General features: G+C 39.4%; 1 protein-coding gene across 1 annotated transcript in view; it reads left to right on the top strand.

Moving 5' to 3' along the window:
* LOC148533760 (cytochrome P450 2C5-like) overlaps positions 1-17532 on the top strand; it is a 56531-nt gene that overhangs the window by 33623 nt on the left and 5376 nt on the right. Inside the window, exons 6-8 of the mRNA XM_088467247.1 lie at positions 4279-4455; positions 11085-11226; positions 16061-16245. Of these exons, the coding sequence (XP_088323373.1) occupies positions 4279-4455; positions 11085-11226; positions 16061-16245 (504 nt within the window). The remainder of the gene's footprint in view (positions 1-4278; positions 4456-11084; positions 11227-16060; positions 16246-17532) is intronic.

Genomic DNA, 17532 nt, shown 5'->3' with positions numbered 1-17532 from the left:
ATGAAACAACATTATTGTCTGATAACGTACAGGAGTGGGGTTCTTATAGGATACAAGTGTACACTGACCCTTTTTCAGTGATAGGTAGATGTTGGACTTAAATTACACTGTGGTCCTATGGTGGTTACAGAATGCAACATAGAACCCGTCAATGTTGTTGCTGAGTCACTCCGGATTAATGTATGTTATTGGGGGAAACACATACTGTATGACATGCCTCCATAATTCAAATCAGTAACTCAAATACAAGCTTCTGCAAAGAATTGTAATAAAATCACCTTGAATGGGAAGTAGAATGAGCCTTGGACATTAATTTTACAAACCCCGATGTCCGTCAGTGTTAAATTTATAGATGATGAGTTTGTGAAACGTAATTATATTCCTTGGATCCAAAAAAGATGTAAAGATGCTATTGCAAAATAGAGTTACCAAAAAATTATTATTTTATTATGGTGTGGTTTAATAGCACCAATTTAAAAATCATAAAAGTAAAAGAGTATATATGTTGCGGTATGGAGGCATGTCATATGCGTTTCCCCCATTAACATACATTAATCTGGAATGATTCCATGACAACATTGATGGGTTCTACATTGCATTCTGCAACCACCATAGGACCACAGTGTAATTTGATTCCAACATCTACCAATCACCAAAAAAGGGTGAGTATATACTTGTATCCTATGAGAACCCCACTCCTGTATGTTATCACATGATATTGTTGTTTCTTTATCTTTTTCATATATCTCCAATTAAAAATGAGAACACTATAAAGAGGCTCTAAAATTTTTAAAAAGATCAAAGAAAATGGCGGAACCACCCCCCATTTCTAAATACTTCTTCTAGGGGGTTCTGTTGAAAAGCTCCTATTGTTACTGGCTGCACATCTGGATCTATCACTAGATCTCATAGGGAACCTGGTGCCAGTCACATGTACTTTCATACTGTAGAGTGGGTTAGGAGCTGGAAGTGCAAGACTGGATGGACCATTGGTCAGTGGTTGCCAAATTTATCTGGGTTTACAATATAGCGAATGTATATAAATATCTACATCACTGGTATATAGTTGCAATGAATTGCAAATAAATATACCCTAATTCTTCTGTACATACTTTCCTGCTATTATAATCCATTTTCTCCACCTTTCTTTCCTGGTTCACCACTCAAGAGGTTTCTCCATAACCTCCCCATCTCTTTGCTCTCATTTGTTCTAAACTTCCCTTCTCATACTTAATATGATGATTGCTTCAATAAGGAGTTATAGAAGAGGGATGTAGTCAATATTTCAACATTTACAATGTTGGCATTAATAATGTTGACAGTTAAAACGTGGACATGTGCAGAATGTCAATATGTTTACAATGTCAACCTGTGAAATGCTGGCATTCTGCACCGACTGGCAGTGGAAGTTTAGGTTTAGGCTGGGAAGGCGAGGTTAGGATTAGCCTGGGAAGGGGAGGTTAGGATTAGGCTGTGAAAAGGAGGTTAAGAATACCCTGTGAAGGGGAGGTGGTTAGGATTAGGCTGTGAAGGGGAGGTTAGGATTAGGCTGGGAAGGAGAGATTAGGATGAGGCTGGGAAGGGGAGGTTAGGATTAGGCTGGGAAGGGGAGGTTAGGATTAGGCTGGGAAGGGGAGGTGTTTAGGATTAGGCTCTGAAGGGGAGGTTAGGATTAGACTGTGAAGGGGAAGTTAAGATTAGACTGGGAAGGGGAGGTTAAGATTAGGCTGGGAAGGGGAGGTTAAGATTAGGCTATGAAGGGTAGATTAGGATTAGATTGGAAGAGGAGGTTAGGATTAGGCTGGGAAGGGGAGGTTAGGATTAGGCTGTGACGGGTAGGTTAGGATTACACCATGAAGGGGAGGTTAGGACTAGGCTGGGAAGGGGAGATTAGGATTAGGCTGGGAAGGAGAGGTTAGGTTTAGGATGGGAAATTGAGGTAAGGATTAAACTGGGAAGGGGAGGTTAGGATTAGACTGGGAAGGGGAGTTTAGGATTAGGGTGTGGAGGGGAGGTGGTTAGGAATATGCTGTGAAGGGGAGGTTAGGATTAGACTGGGAAGGGGAGATTAAAATAAGGCTGGGAAGGGTAGGTTAGGATTAGGCTAGGAAGGGTAGGTTAGGATTAGGCTGTGAAGGGTAGGTTAGGGTTACACTGTAAAGGGGAGGTTAGGACTAGGCTGGGAAGGGGAGTTTAGGATTAGACTGGGAAGGGGAGGTGGTTAGGATTAGGCTGGGAAGGGGAGGTTAGGATTAGGCTGGGAAGGGGAGGTGGTTAGGATTATGCTGTGAAGGGGATGTTAGGATTAGGCTGGGAAGGGGAGATTAGGATTAGGCTGGGATGGAGAGGTTAGGATTAGGCTTGGATGGGGAGGTTAGGATTAGGGTGTAAAGCAGAGGTGGTTAAGATTAGGCTGTGAAGGGGAGGTTAGGATTAGGCTGGGAAGGGGAGATTAGGATTAGGCTGGGAAGGGGAGATTAGGATTAGGCTGGGAAGGGGAGGTTAGGATTAGGCTGAGAAGGGGATTTTAAGAAAAGGGTGTGGAGGGGTGGTGGATAAGATTACGCTGGGAAGGGGAGGTTAGGATTAGGCTGGGAAGGGTAGGTTTGGATTAAGCAGGGAAGGGGAGGTTAGGATTAGGCTGGGATGTGGAGGGTATTATTAGGGTGTGGAGGGGAGGTGGTTAGGATTAGGATGTGAAGGGGAGGTTAGGATTAGACTGTGAAGGGGAGGTTATGATTAGGCTGGGAAGGGGGGATTAAGATTAGGCTGGAAAAGGGAGGTTAAGATTAGGCTATGAAGTGGAGGTTAGGATTAGGCTGTGAAGGGGAGGGTTTGGATTAGGCTGTGAAGGGGAGGGTTAGGATTAGGCTGTGAATGGGATGTTAAGGATAGACTATGAGAGAGAAGGTTAGGCAATAGGGGATTTAGGGATACTTACTGCTGCAAGTGTCACTGGATCCATCATAAATTATCATCAGATGACTGCTGGGCCCACAAAACATAGTTGGATCTGCTGTACCCTCAGTACCAGGTAAGTCACCACTAGTCCACCGGTGACTTATTGTTGACATTCTAATCAAATCGACATTTCATCAGTGTCAGCATTACTATCTTACTTGCAATGTATAGTTATTTTATGTTGTATTTTTGAAAAATACTGTATGTTGCCTCTTCATGGTTTATTTTACTTCTATACTACTTGATGCTGTTAGAACAATGTTAATGAATTTATGGCAATAAGTCATGCACTTCCTTGCCTTGGTGCTGTCTTTGACTCAAAAGTTTTTTCTTTCTTTACATCCAATTTGCATCCAAATTCTGATACATACACCTACAAAAGAAACAATTTTCAAAAGATACAAGACACTGCAAAAAAGAAGAATTCATGTATCACCCATATTAACCATTATAATTGCCTCCTTACTGGCCTCCTTTAACCAATCATTCACATCTACTGTACAATTTGTTTTGAATGTAGCAGTTAGATAGTCTTTCCTCTTAAATATTATTCTACTACTCCTCTGCTCTGTCATTCCCTGTACAGACTGCCTCTATTTTGCTGAAACTACTAACATACAAGACTATTAACAATATTGCACCAAAATACATTTCATCTCTTGAATCCAAATATGTCCCAGTCCAAACCCACCGCTCTTGGATAAACCACATTCATTATCTGTTCCTGTTACTGTTTACAGAATTTTCGAGGCTGAACCCACTCTGTGAAATTCCTTTCCACAGGCAACATGTTCTTCTAGCCTCCATTACTTGAAAATATACTGTACCTCTACACATTGCTTATCAAATTCCTCACCAAACGTCTTAACCACTCTGCTAATTCTACCCTTTTGTCACCTGATTAAAACAGTTCACACAAAACTTACATGTATTCTCTTTCTATAATCAATCCTCTGTCTATAATCAGTACTCAAAAGAGTTTCTTGGAGTTACTGTATGGCTGAATTGATAGCCCCAATAAGCTCTCTTCCCATTGCTATCTGGCTTGTCTAATATACAACATGTGGTACTTGAGTTCATGTATCAAACTTCTATTTTCCTGTACTGTAGATTGTAATCTTGCAAGCAGAGACTTCTTCCTTCTCTGTCTGTCTGTCTGTTTGTTAGTATTTAGTCTTATTTTATCACTGTGTTTGGTCCCAAACTAATGAATATGATGGCCCTACACAGTATATATACATGTCAATAATAATAATGATTGTTAAAAAGATCAGTATAGTTTTCAGATTTATTTTTAAATGTCTTTTTCTTTTAAAGCTGTACAATATTTTCCCCTCTGTGATGGACTGGCTCCCGGGAGGTCACAAGAAATTGTTTGAAAACATTAAAATGTTTCAGAACTTTATAACAGCAACATTTACAAAACAGAAGAAAGAGCTGGATGTAAATGACCAGAAGAATCTGATTGATGTCTTCCTGGCTAAGCAGCTAGAGGTACAAAAACATCTTATCATTGACCATTCATTTACCCATAATAATAAATGTATGTAAAAGCATTAATGCATCCATTGAATAGTTTTTAGTGTGTGTTTACTATATAATATATATCCCTAAAATAGTAACATAAGCCTTTTAGTTTCTGATAGATTTGTGTAAAATTGATTCCAAATTTATAGCAATAGAATAGAACCCTGCATTTTTCTGTTGATATTATTTATATAAAATTGGGTTGCAGGAAAGTTTTTGACTTCTTTTTACCTCCTTACAAATTATACCAGAAGTGACCAAACACATGCCAACACACAGCTGCAATAATACTGTACATGGTTTATTTTACTGTATATGGTTTATTTTTCCCTTTGGGTCCTTGCATTACATTTCAGTCCATAAATGAGTAACCTGGCAGTGGTCTATTTTTATTGGTCAGTGGTAAAACATTCTAAATTGCTGGCTAATCCACACTAAACCAAAGTTTCAGTTTCTGGTGGAATGTCCTAAGTGAAACACTCTATGAAGGCTACTTATCTAGTATCTATTTTTACTGAAAATGTTATATGAGCAAGGTATGTCATTTTAAGTATGGTACTGTAACTCTGATAAAAGGATAAGTCAGACTTTCTCCCAATCTTGCTAGCTTCAAATTTTCCCTCCTCCTAATTGGCTCTCTTCTCTCCTCCCTATCCATCACTTCTATCCATTTCACCCTCCAACTGTTCTCCCAATTCCCTTAGCATGTATGCTCTCATGAGCAGGGCCCTCCTTTCTCATGTTCCTCCCCAACACTATCCTTGTTTCCTTGTCCCTTTTAGTGACTCTGCTTACCCTTTGATGGGTACACGTTCATTGACTGCTGATTTGATTTTCCTTCCAATGACTCACTTCCACTTGCCTATCAAGAAACTGTGAGTCCCCAACTCTTGTTCTCTTGTGCACTAACATCCTAGTTTGTCAATTTTAATGCCCTGTATTGTCCAGCTATGCATCACTGTACCAACGATCTTTCACATTTTACTGTTACTGTCTATATAGCCTGTACAGTCCTGCAGAATCCTTGTAAATAAATATAATAATAATAATTGTCCATTGTATATACTGTAAATCGGGTTGGGTATGGGATCCTGGCTGTATGGATGCTGGCTGTCAGCATACAGTACAGACAGTGGAATCCCGACAGTCACAATCCCAACAGTGAAAGGTAAGTTCCCCTACCACTAACCCTAGACCTTCCTTCCCGGTGCTTAAACCTAACCTCCCCCTCCCCACACCCTAAACCTAACCCTCCCCCCTTAGTGCCTAACCCCAACCTTCCCTCTAGTGCCTAACCCCGCACCCTAACCTGCTCCCTAACCCCCGATACTTATCTTCTGGATGCCACCGGTCGGTATTCTGGAGTCAGGATCCTGACTGCTGTCAGAATTCCGGCACGGGTATTAAGACCGTCGGCATCCCATCAGCTGGGATTCTGACTGCATTCATTTAGATCAAGTAGACCAATAGCTATGTTTCAAAGGAAAGGGCATTAACGTCCACGTTAACAGAGAAATGTGTATTGTCGGACTACTGCGCTTATGATATGTTATGTACAATATGATGTAACAATTTTTATATATGATAAAAGATTATTTATTTTGCAAGTGGTAGAATAATAACCTGAAAGGCTGCTGGGCCTGGTAGAAAATATAATGTACCTAATGAACTATACAAACGAGAGGGTCTTTACAATTGCTGAAACATAGCAACATATTACTTAATTTTCAATAAAAATGTGTTAGTGGAGAAGCTGCAAAACAACCATGCATTTATGGACAATTTGAATTATCTTGGATAAGTATTGAAGCATTACGAACAAAACGAAACCACTGTAGTTACATGAGAAAGAATTGAAGGTAATAAGGAAAAACAGAAAGCTTAAGAAGCCCAAAAAATGGATTAATGAAATGCAATGTTGTAGAGCAAAGAATGTACCTGAAATATGCATTGCTAAAGATTACAAGTTGTGTTCTCAAAGGGTTTGATTCTGTGTAAGATGCAGCAGCAAAGTAAAAAGCATTGGAGCAATGTTTGTCATCTGCACTTAGTCGCACCACGGCATTCATCCTGATGTTTTTCACAGTACAAAGTTTGATAAATGGTAGCAGAAATGTGCAGTATGGCTAATTTTTGGGCAGTGACTGAAAGGTAGCATGGGCGTGGCTAAACAGATGTACGGAGATGATATATTGACCCTAGAGCTGTGGTTCTATTGACCCTAGACCAGTGGTTCCAAACTTTCTTGAATCATGGCACCCTAGAGCATCAGCATTTTTTCATGGTACCTGTGGTCCAAAAGTTTCTTATTGAGAAATTCTGCAAAAAATATTAAATTAGGTCATTTGTGCTTAGATGTCATTCTTAGGTTCAGTTATGTGGTCTTAGGTTCAGTTATGTGGCAACAGACAGGGTTATGATTCTGTCTTAGCACATGTTATGTTTGGCAGCCACCAGAACAGGTCTTGCCAATCATATGGACCATAAAAAATGTGATTGTATCTAGGACCACCAACCCGTGGCACCCCTGCAAGTGCTCAGATGGAAAGTGTTTGTAGTAGGGAATATAGATTGTAAGCTTCTCTTGGACAGGGAAAATGTGAATGATCAAAGTATTCTCAGTAAAGTGCTTTGTATACAGTATTGAAGGTAATATATAAAGATCTGTATATTTATTAATAAATACTGTAATATCTTAAAAATTACCTTTCTGGCTGTCACTCTCTCAACAAAGAGCAGTCATATTGTTCTTTTCTAATAAAAAAAATGGGTTGTTTCTAGAAATATTTTATTTTAAAATAATAATTATAACAGGTCCACAATATACCCAGAGCTTACTGAAAAAATTAAGAAGGCATTTTTTTTTAAAGGATATCTTTAATAGACAATTATTAATGTTAATGAAAGATTTTGAAGAAATGGGGTATCCAATATATCTAAAACAAGATGCATATTTACATATCAAACAATTGGGAGGGTATATATTATTGATATTTAAGATTCAGTGTGATAATAGCTGATAGAACAGCAGCGTTTGTTTGTAAATTTATACATGTCTCTTCATGCAAACAAAGTGAATACATTTTTTTCTATCTTATAACAGCATTCTGATTTGAAACCTTTTACTATAGGTAAAGTAGCATTTTGTTTAAATAGTGTTTAAAAAACAGGTACAATACAATATTAAAAAGCCATCAATAAATTCATGAACTTCTGTAGATTTACAACTAATAAAACATAATAATGTATAATGTAAGAAAAAAAAAAGAAATATAACCCATGATGGATTTGTGATACTGCGTATGTGATATACATCTTAGCATGCATACTTCAGTATGTTGGGAAAATTATAAAGTCATTGAAAATGCAGAGATGGCTGCAAAATAAACATAGTTTGTGCCCTAAAATCATATGTAAATTCAGTATGAACTTTCCTTTAGCAGATCTTGTACTTGTGAACTTCAGCTCTTCTAAATTAAGAGCGGCTGTCCAACTCCTAAGACCTTGCTGTGACATTCTGTATGTGAAAAAAGAAAACCAAAAGGCACCTCCTAGTGAAATAAGTTGTGATGACACCCAATCAAATAATATCAAATAAATAATATAGTGTGAGTATCTGAAGCAATTCCAATGTTGAGCCACTCCTCAACAACCATTTTCAGAATTTATAGGAATTCCATTTTGGCATATGACTATTACAGAAGAAAGATATATACAATTAACCTCATGGTGTTGTACTAACCTCATTTTGATCAATATATATATATATATATACACAGTCAGGTGCATAAATATTGGGACAAAACCCTTCAAAATAGAGAAGGATTTCTCTATTTCACTTGTGACTACCTTTAATAAGGAATATAAGAAATTAGAATCCATTAAAAAAAAAAAAAAAACATTTGACAGCTTTGAAAGCTGATCCTAGCTTAAAGATTAAACTCCCGGAAAAACCCATAGTTATATACAAAAGGGCTCCAAATCTAAATGATTATTTGGTTAAAAGTGTATCTTCCCCTTTAAAAAGAACAGGTGTTAGAATTAATACTAATGTTTTTTTTCGCTCTGGTTTGTGTATTGGTTGTAAATATCGCCACAGTAGAGAAGGTAACAATTGATAAATTTAGTTCAACAATTACAAAAAAAAATAAAATATATAAAATAAATACATTTTTAACGTGTAACAGCAGTAATGTTATTTTTCCGATAAAATGCAGTTGCAATAAACAGTATGTCGGGAGAACCAGTCGCTCTTTTAAAACACGTATGGGCGAACACCTACGGATATTCGTACAGGGGTTGAAAAACACTGCATGGCATCTCATTTTAAATCTAACCATAACTGTTCAATAAATTATATAATGAGTTTTAAAATAATTGAACAAGTTGAAAAAAATTGGAGACAGGGAGATCTTAAGGCTGTTTTAGCACGTACCGAAATGAAATGGATTCACAAATTAAAAACCTTACAGCCAGGTGGTCTGAATGGTGAATTCGAAATGAAGTGGTTACTTTAAAATCTGTATCTTGTAGTTTTCTGTCTGCTGCTGATAACAATTTTAAAGTTATTGTAGTAGAATACTAACATGTGTGTCAGCCATTTTATGTGAAACATCTTTTGTGCATGTTATTTTACATTCTTTTTCTGGGGACACATTTGCAATGTGATTCAAAGTTTGAAATGAATGTGTTTTCCGGTTATAAACTTCGGTGATATACAGTCAGGTGCATAAATATTGGGACATTGACAGAATTTTCATATTTTGGCCTCTATTCACCACCACAATGGCTTTGAAATGAAACAAACAAGATGTGCTTTAACTGCAGGTTTTCACATTTAATTTGAGGGTAATTACATCCAAATCAGGTGAACGGTGTAGGAATTACAACGGTTTCAATATGTGCCTCCCACTTTTTAAGGGGCCAAAAGTAATGGGACTATCAACTCAAAAGTTATTTCATGGACAGGTGTGGGCTATTCCCTCTTTATTTCATTATCAATTAAGCAGGTAAAAGGTCTGGAGTTGATTCTAGGTGTGACATTTGCATTTGGAATCAGTTGCTGTCGACTCTCAATATGAGATCCAAAGAGCTGTCACTATCAGTGAAGCAAGCCATCATTAGGCTGAAAAATCAAAACAAACCCATCAGAGAGATAGCTAAAACATTAGGTGTGGCCAAATCAACTGTTTGGAACATTCTTAAAAAGAAAGAACGCACTGGAGAGCTCAGCAAAACCAAAAGACCCGGAAGACCACAGAAAACAACTGTGGTGGATGACAGAAGAATTATTTCCCTGGTGAAGAAAAACCCCTTCACAACAGTTGGCCAAATCAAGAACACTTTCCAGGAGGTAGGTGTATATGTGTCAAAGTCAACAATCAAGAGAAGACTTCACAAGAGTGGATATAGAGGGTTCATCACAAGATGTAAACCATTGGTGAGCCACAAAAAAAGGAAGACTTGATTAGAGTTTGCCAAACAACATCTAAAACAGCCATTACAGTTCTGAAACAGCATCCTATGGACAGATGAGACAAAGATCAACTTGTACCAGAGTGATGGGAAGAGAAGAGTATGGAGAAGGAAAGGAACTGCTAATGATCCAAAGCATACCACCTCATCAGTGAAGCATGGTGGTGGTAGTGTCATGGCGTGGGCATGTATGGCTGCCAATTGAACTGGTTCAGTTGTATTTATTGATGATGTGACTGCTGACAAAAGCAGCAGAATGAATTCTGAAGTGTTTCAGGCAATATTATTTGCTCATATTCAGTCAAATGCTTCAGAACTCATTGGACGGCACTTCACAGTGCAGATGGACAATGACCCGAAGCATACTGCAAAAGCAAGAGTTTTTTAAGGCTAAAAAGTGGAATGTTATGCAATAGCCAAGTCAGTCCCCTGACCTGAATCCGATTGAGCATGCATTTCACGTGATGAAGACAAAACTGAGGGAAAATGCCCCAAGAACAAGCAGGAACTGAAGACATTTGCAGTAGAGGTCTGGCAGAGCATCACCAGGGATGAAACCCAGTGTCTGGTGATGTCTATGCGTTCCAGACTCCAGGCTGTAATTGCCTGCAAAGGATTTGTAACAAAGTATTAAAAAGTGAAAGTTAGATTTAGGATTGTTTAGTTTGTCCCATTACTTTTGGCCCCTTAAAAAGTGGGAGGCACATATAGAAACCGTTGTAATTCCTACACCATTCACCTGATTTGGATGTAATTACCCTCTAATTAAATGTGAAAGTCTGCAGTTAAAGCACATCTTGTTTGTTTCATTTCAAAGCCATTGTGGTGGTGAATAGAGGCCAAAATATGAAAATTCTGTCAATGTCCCAATATTTATGCACCTGACTGTATATATACACTGTGTATACATATATAATTTATAAATATATATATAAATATATATATAGCTATGCGGAGACAGTCAAAAACAGCAACAGGCGGCACTCCACGGACTTGGTAAGTGAGAAGCATTACTTTAATTACCAACGTTTCAAGACCAATCAGGCCTTGTCATCAGGGTGTCCATATATATTTATTAAAAACAATACTCTTTTTAAAAATGTACTATTTAATATACACAGGGGAAAGCAGAATCAACTACGTATTTCCACAATGATAACTTGACTGCACTGGTGGCAGATCTATTTGCTGCTGGGATGGAAACGACAGCGACCACTCTGAGATGGGGCCTCCTGCTAATGATGAAATACCCAGAAATACAAAGTGAGAACTATACATGAGATAATGCATAACTAAAGTGTTCATCTAAGGCTATAGCACTCATTTAGGCCACAGGATGAGTGTGGAAATCTGAGGTGACTCCTCATATCCTGGGATGCAGCCAGGATACCAGCGGGCGCTATCCCGCCCCCCTGACATCCCGACATGGGACTAAAGATAGGCGTCAAAATCCCGATGCCTATCATTAGCCCCACTATGGAATCCCGACATCCGGCTTACCAAACGAAGGTAAGTTGGGAGTCTTAACATCTAGCTGTAGGGGGGAAGGGTTAGGTTTAGGTACCCCTGGGGGGACTTAGTGCTAGGCACCCCCCGGGAGGGTTAGAGTTAGGGTAGGGGAAGGGGGGGTTAGGGTTAGGCACCCCCCGGGAGGGCTGGGTAGGGGAAGGGGGGTTAGGGTTAGGCACCACTAAGGGTGGTTAGGGATAGGCACCCCCCCGGGAGGGTTAGGTTTAGGCACTAATGGGGGGAGGTTAGGGTTAGGCACTAGGTGGGAGTTTAGGATTAGGCACTTCTAAGGGAGGGTTAGGGGGGGAAAGGGGAAGGTTAGAGTACTTACCTGCTGCTGTCAGGATTTCAAACCACCGGGTTGCTGCTGTCAGTATTTGATCCGGTGGCTAAACAGCCGCCGACATTACATACCGATTCCCATATCCTTACAGTATATTTCAAAGTAGGGATTTGTTATTATTTTTGCAATACATAAGTCAACGGTAATATCTTAGCATTCTTAAATTCATATTGTTAGATTATGTTTTGGTATAATTAATTTTCTGTATTGTTTCCGTAATTAAAAGCTAAATGAATGAAATCTATCACACTGTAGAATGTGATCGGAGGTACCAGATACAGGATGGTGCTGGTAGTGTAGTGCCCAGTTAAGACGGAATAAGCTCTCTCTAGATATTGTTCAAGCACACTTGAGTATATTCCTTCCATGACATAGGTGCCCACTAAGAAGGGATTTTTCAAAATTCAACTCCTAAGGGGGTGAAACGGGCTAAAATGTTTCCTCCCCCTGTGCAATGTCCTGCCCGACTGTCCCATTGTGGATGCAGAACAGCTCAGAATTCAAACACCAACTGTCATCCCAAGTGCTGCCAAACATCGCTGGCTGTTGGTTTGGCTCCCCTATTTGAATAGTGAGGTAAGAAAATGTGTTACTGTAAAGGTGAGAGAGGAAAATGTGTTGCAACAATAGTGAGAGGGGCATATGTTACTATAGAGATATGGGAGGGGAATGTGTTAATACACATATGAAGGAGGGAAATGTATTACTATAGAGCTGAGGGAAGAGAATGTGTTACTACACATGTGAAAGAGGGGACGGTGAGGGAGAGGAATGTTAAATGTAATACTATGGGGCGAGGGAGGGAAATAAGTTCTACAGGGGTTAGTGGGGGCAATGTGTTACTATAGGTGTGAGGGAGGGATAGTATTTATACACAGGTGAGGGAGGGGAATGTCAAGTGTGTTACAACACGGACATGGGAGGGAAATGTGTTAATAGAGAGGTGAGCGAGGATAGTGTGTTACTACAGTTGTGAGGGAGTGGAATGTGTTAGTACAGAGGTGAGGGAGATTAATGTCTTACTATAGCATTGATGCATTACTATAGAGGTGAAGGATTAATGTGTTACTGGAGTGGTGAGATGGAAATGGAAACAGTAAATATCTAAGGTCTCCCTGGGAGCATCAGCTAGTATATTTATATATATAAAATAAAATGTCCTATCTCACTGGCTCATCAATACCCAGTCCAAACCACTGGACCTAGAAACATGAAATTCGGGGAGTATATACCTTCCATGACATAGACACCCACTAAGAAGGTATTTTTTGAAATTCAACTTCAAAGGGTGGGAAAAAAGATTTTCTCCCCCTGTGTAATGTCCTGACTGACTGGCTCTGCCCAATTCCCTTTGTCATGTTTCTGGTATTCTGTAGATCTGGTACGGGGCCCAGGGTATTAACTGAGGAGTGCAGGAAACAGTGAGGCTTTGAGATACCACGACTCATAGGTAATAAAGGTACTGGCAGGCTATAGACACTAGGACTCATGGACCAGAGCAATGCAAGGATACTAGAATTGGAGCAGGAACCCAAGTCACCAGGCAGCCTCTCTGATTGGTCCAAGGACCAATCAGGCCAGAGAACTACTCCAGTGACAAGAAGAACCTGAACTCAAAACAGTATAGTACTTACAGTCTGGACCTGGGAACCAAGCCAGGAATCGGAGTCTTATGTAACTAGGGAAGAACTAATGAAGCTATATCCCTGGTACAGCTCTGATGCAAGACATGGACCATAATCCAGAAGGGGAACTCAGAATAGAGAGACACTTCAGGCACACACTGTACTCCATGCCCTCCAGACCTGGAACCCCAAAGCTAACTGTCAGCCCAAGACAAGAGCACACAGTTCAGGATAACCAAAATAGTCAACCTAGATTGTGCAGTAACCGACTATAGTGGTGCCCACACAATGCAGAGTGGAATCCACGCAGGTGATAAGATGCGTGGCAACAGCAGATGGTATGGACCGCAGGTACACTGGCAGAACTGGAGCTGGTGTAGGAAGCGGTCTGTGTGCAGTGTGGGAGCCGCAGCACTGATAGATGGTACACAGCAGTAGATGGAATTCAGACAACGATAATCAGTATGTGTGCGGCGTGGAAGCCGCGGCACTGAGAGTTAATGCACAGTGGTAGATGGAATGCAGACAACAGCAAGTGGTCTGTGTGTGGCGTGGAAGCTGTGGCGCTGAGATGGTATACAGCGGCATTGGTAAACAGTCCCCGTAGTTATCTATTTGTGGCATGGAAGCCACAGCGCTGAGAGGCAAACAGTAATTGTACAAGTGGGTAATGGTTGACTTTCAGCAAGGAAAGTATCCACAGGAGAAAAGCTCTGGAAACACAGGAGACTCTGAGTCTGGATGATCCTCAGGAAGAAACACAGTTGTTCAGGCAATGAGTCTTTCTTAGGCCTGGAGGGAGTGGTAACAGGTAATTGGTCAGGCTGACCAGGTTAGTAGCCAGGTGAGCGGTAATCATTGGGATAGTCTGTTGGAGGCTTTAGACACAGCAATTAATGAATTTTTAACCCTGTATGGGTTGCTAAACCACGATTCGTGACACCCTTTACCTAGAAACATGAAATGCAGGAATATATTCCTTACATGATGTAAGCACCCACTAAGCAGGGATTTTTTTTAAATTCAACTGCTTATGGGAGTGAAAGGTGGTAAAAAGTTTGCTCTTGACTGTGATGATTGAGTGTCAAAGCAACATGTTCCAAGTGCTGTAGGACTGTGAGCTCATTGTCTGGGACAAATGGCAGCTCAAGAGGTGGGGTTGCAGCACTGACCAATATTCAAATAGGAGAGCCACACCATCTACCAGTGATGTTTGGCAGCATTTGGGCTGGCAGTTGGTGTAGCCCCCTATTTAAAACCTCTGGAGTCGCCAAAAAGGACGCACACTATGACTAAATTTTTTCCATTTGGATAATTCACTTGTTTTGTATTTGTAGCATACTTTTTCTTGAACATGGCAATTGAGTTTTTTAATGTTAATGGGATATGGTGCCTCATACCATTGTCCCCATCACAGGAGATGGAGCCTGCCTGTTCCGGTCCCTCTCCAATCTCATCTTTGGCACCCCAGAGGCATAAAATTATGTAAGCATTTTGAAAAAGCCCTGCTTAGTGGGTGCTTATTGCAGGTCATGGAAGGAATATACTACCCTAGTTTGATGTTTCCAAGTGCAGGGGTTTGGGCTGGGTGTTGGTGAGTCAAGACATTTGTATATATATATATATATATTATATATATATACAAACAATATACATATATATTTATATAAAATTGTAACTAATTTTTTTTTAATGCAACATTTTTATGATAGCAACATGGTAAAGTTGAATTATATTTCCAGCTGTTCCATTAAATATTCTTTATTCTACATTTGGTTATGAGATTTCTTTAACATTTTTTAAATAAAAACAAAAATAAAAATGTATAATGCCACACACAGTATATAAATAGCAATACAAAGTGCAATGACACACAGTATATAAACAGTAATGACAAACTGCAATGACACAAATAGTATACAGTAAAACAGCAATAAAAAATAAAATTGCAAAAATATAAACACACATCTTTATTTATAATGGAGGAAAAAATACCATGAAATAGCTATGTAGCAGTAGTTTGATCACCAATGCATTTTAATTGCCTAATATAGTTACATTTAACTAAGATTAAGAAAATATCTGGTGCTTAGCGCAACCACCCACATGTTCTAAAGAAACACATACAAGTAATTTGTAGATCATTAACACCATTTTTTAAAAGGGAAAAACTTGAACTGGAAACCCAGATTTGCGCAGTCAGGACCTGCTTCAGCAGTGAATGCATGCAGACCGTTTGATGCCTCTACCTGATGGACAGGCAGAAGCCATTAAGGGGTGGTGACAGGGCGTGGTCAGCTGCCTTCCCAGAAACGGGAAGTGGCTGGCCCAGGATCTGCCTTGATCAATGCAGTGTCCTGGGCTTGCAAACCGCCCAGCCTGCGCGCAGCTTTTCAATTGCGATCCTTGCTGAATCAGGCCCTCAGTTCCAATTGTTAAAACTCAAATAAAATAAAAGTTGCAAAGAGCTACAATTTATTTTATACGTTTAAAAAAAAAAAATATTTTGAAATGTTTTTGGCCTCTTACTGTACTTTTTTTTTATAGCTTTTAGCAGTAAGTGCTACATTGTGGTTCTGGTCTATAAATAATTAGAAATTAAATACCTCTTCTCTGACAGAAAAAGTGCAAAATGAAATTCAAAGAGTGGTTGGATCAGCTCAACCTCAATTAGAGCATAGGAAACAAATGCCGTACACCGACGCAGTCGTTCATGAAATTCAGCGGTTTGGTGATATCGCACCTGATGGTGTCCCGCATGCAACTACTCGAGACATCACATTCAGAGGTTATTTCATTCCAAAGGTGAGAGTTCAATTTCTCTGAGCATATCATAGGGACGTTGGTGGGTTCAATAACAATAATGTCCCCAGCAATATTCATAAAATGAATGCCTACTGGAACAAATTAAAAATATACACATACAGTACATGCACCCAGTACTTTAAAAAAAAAGCAAAGACAATAATAATGGCTCTATATGAGCCAAGCACGGCGTATAGAAGAATCAGAAGAAGGTTATTTTCCCCTTTCTATTTATGCACAGAGATCAGCAGCAAGCAGTTGCTCTCTTTTTAACTCTCTGTCTAGACTTATATAGGGAAGATAATAAAACCCATTCCAGCTACTGACAGCAGAATTTTCCAAACACACTTCAACAGTGATGCAGTGGTAGACAAAATTGATAACCCGTCTGTCCCTCTTGTGTGATGTTAAAAATCTGCAACACAGAACTGCCTAGCATCAAGTGGATATGTTTTCAGTCTACCTTAACAATAAGGTGCAAAAAGTGGGCAGCACTATTGGTGTAATTGTGATTGGGGCCACCTCATATATCTTGACCTTTATTTCAGCCCCCACTCATTATCAGTTTATTTTAGAATAGATACACTATTATGATTTATATCGTTATCTCCTTATATCCCTATGTATGTTTGTAACAAATAAACATATTTATATGAGTCTACTATATTTTTCACCCATAACAGCTAACACTACCAGCATCTTCAGGGTACAAGCAAGCACTTCCTGTTTTTCTTTAGGGTGTGCAGCCCTTAAGTACCCCTTCACCTATTCTAGATAGCACAGTATTCTATCTCCTCTACATTATGGTTGGTGAAATGGTTAGCATTACTACCTCATAGCACTGAGATCTTGAGTTTGAGTCCCACCATAACCCTAATTGTGTGGAGTTGATATATTCTCCCCATTCTTGCTTGGGTTTCCTTCGGTTACTCTAATGTCCTCCCACAATCCAAAAATACACAGGTAGCCTAATTAGCTCATTACAAACTTTAGCACTAATGTGTATATTGTTTGTACATGTGGTAAGGAATATAGATTGTAAGCTCCACTGTGGCAAGAACTGATGTGACCAGCCAAATATTAATCACAATAGGCTTAAGTATAAGGTTCTGGCAAAAGACAAATGGCCATATTTATTAAAAAATTTTAAATTCCCCCAGAAATTAACATTTATTCTGGCAGGGCTGCTCCTTTGATATAAGCGATCTAACTCAATTGGAAATCCATAGATATTGGATCTACAGTATCTCCTGCAGTCCTTCTTGTTAAATTCTAGCAACATTTAAT

Source organism: Taudactylus pleione, unplaced genomic scaffold (genome assembly GCF_031769625.1).
Source record: "Taudactylus pleione unplaced genomic scaffold, aTauple2 ptg000070l, whole genome shotgun sequence".
Classification (NCBI taxonomy): Eukaryota; Metazoa; Chordata; class Amphibia; order Anura; family Myobatrachidae; genus Taudactylus; species Taudactylus pleione.
This window is presented reverse-complemented; position numbering and strand designations above follow the sequence as displayed.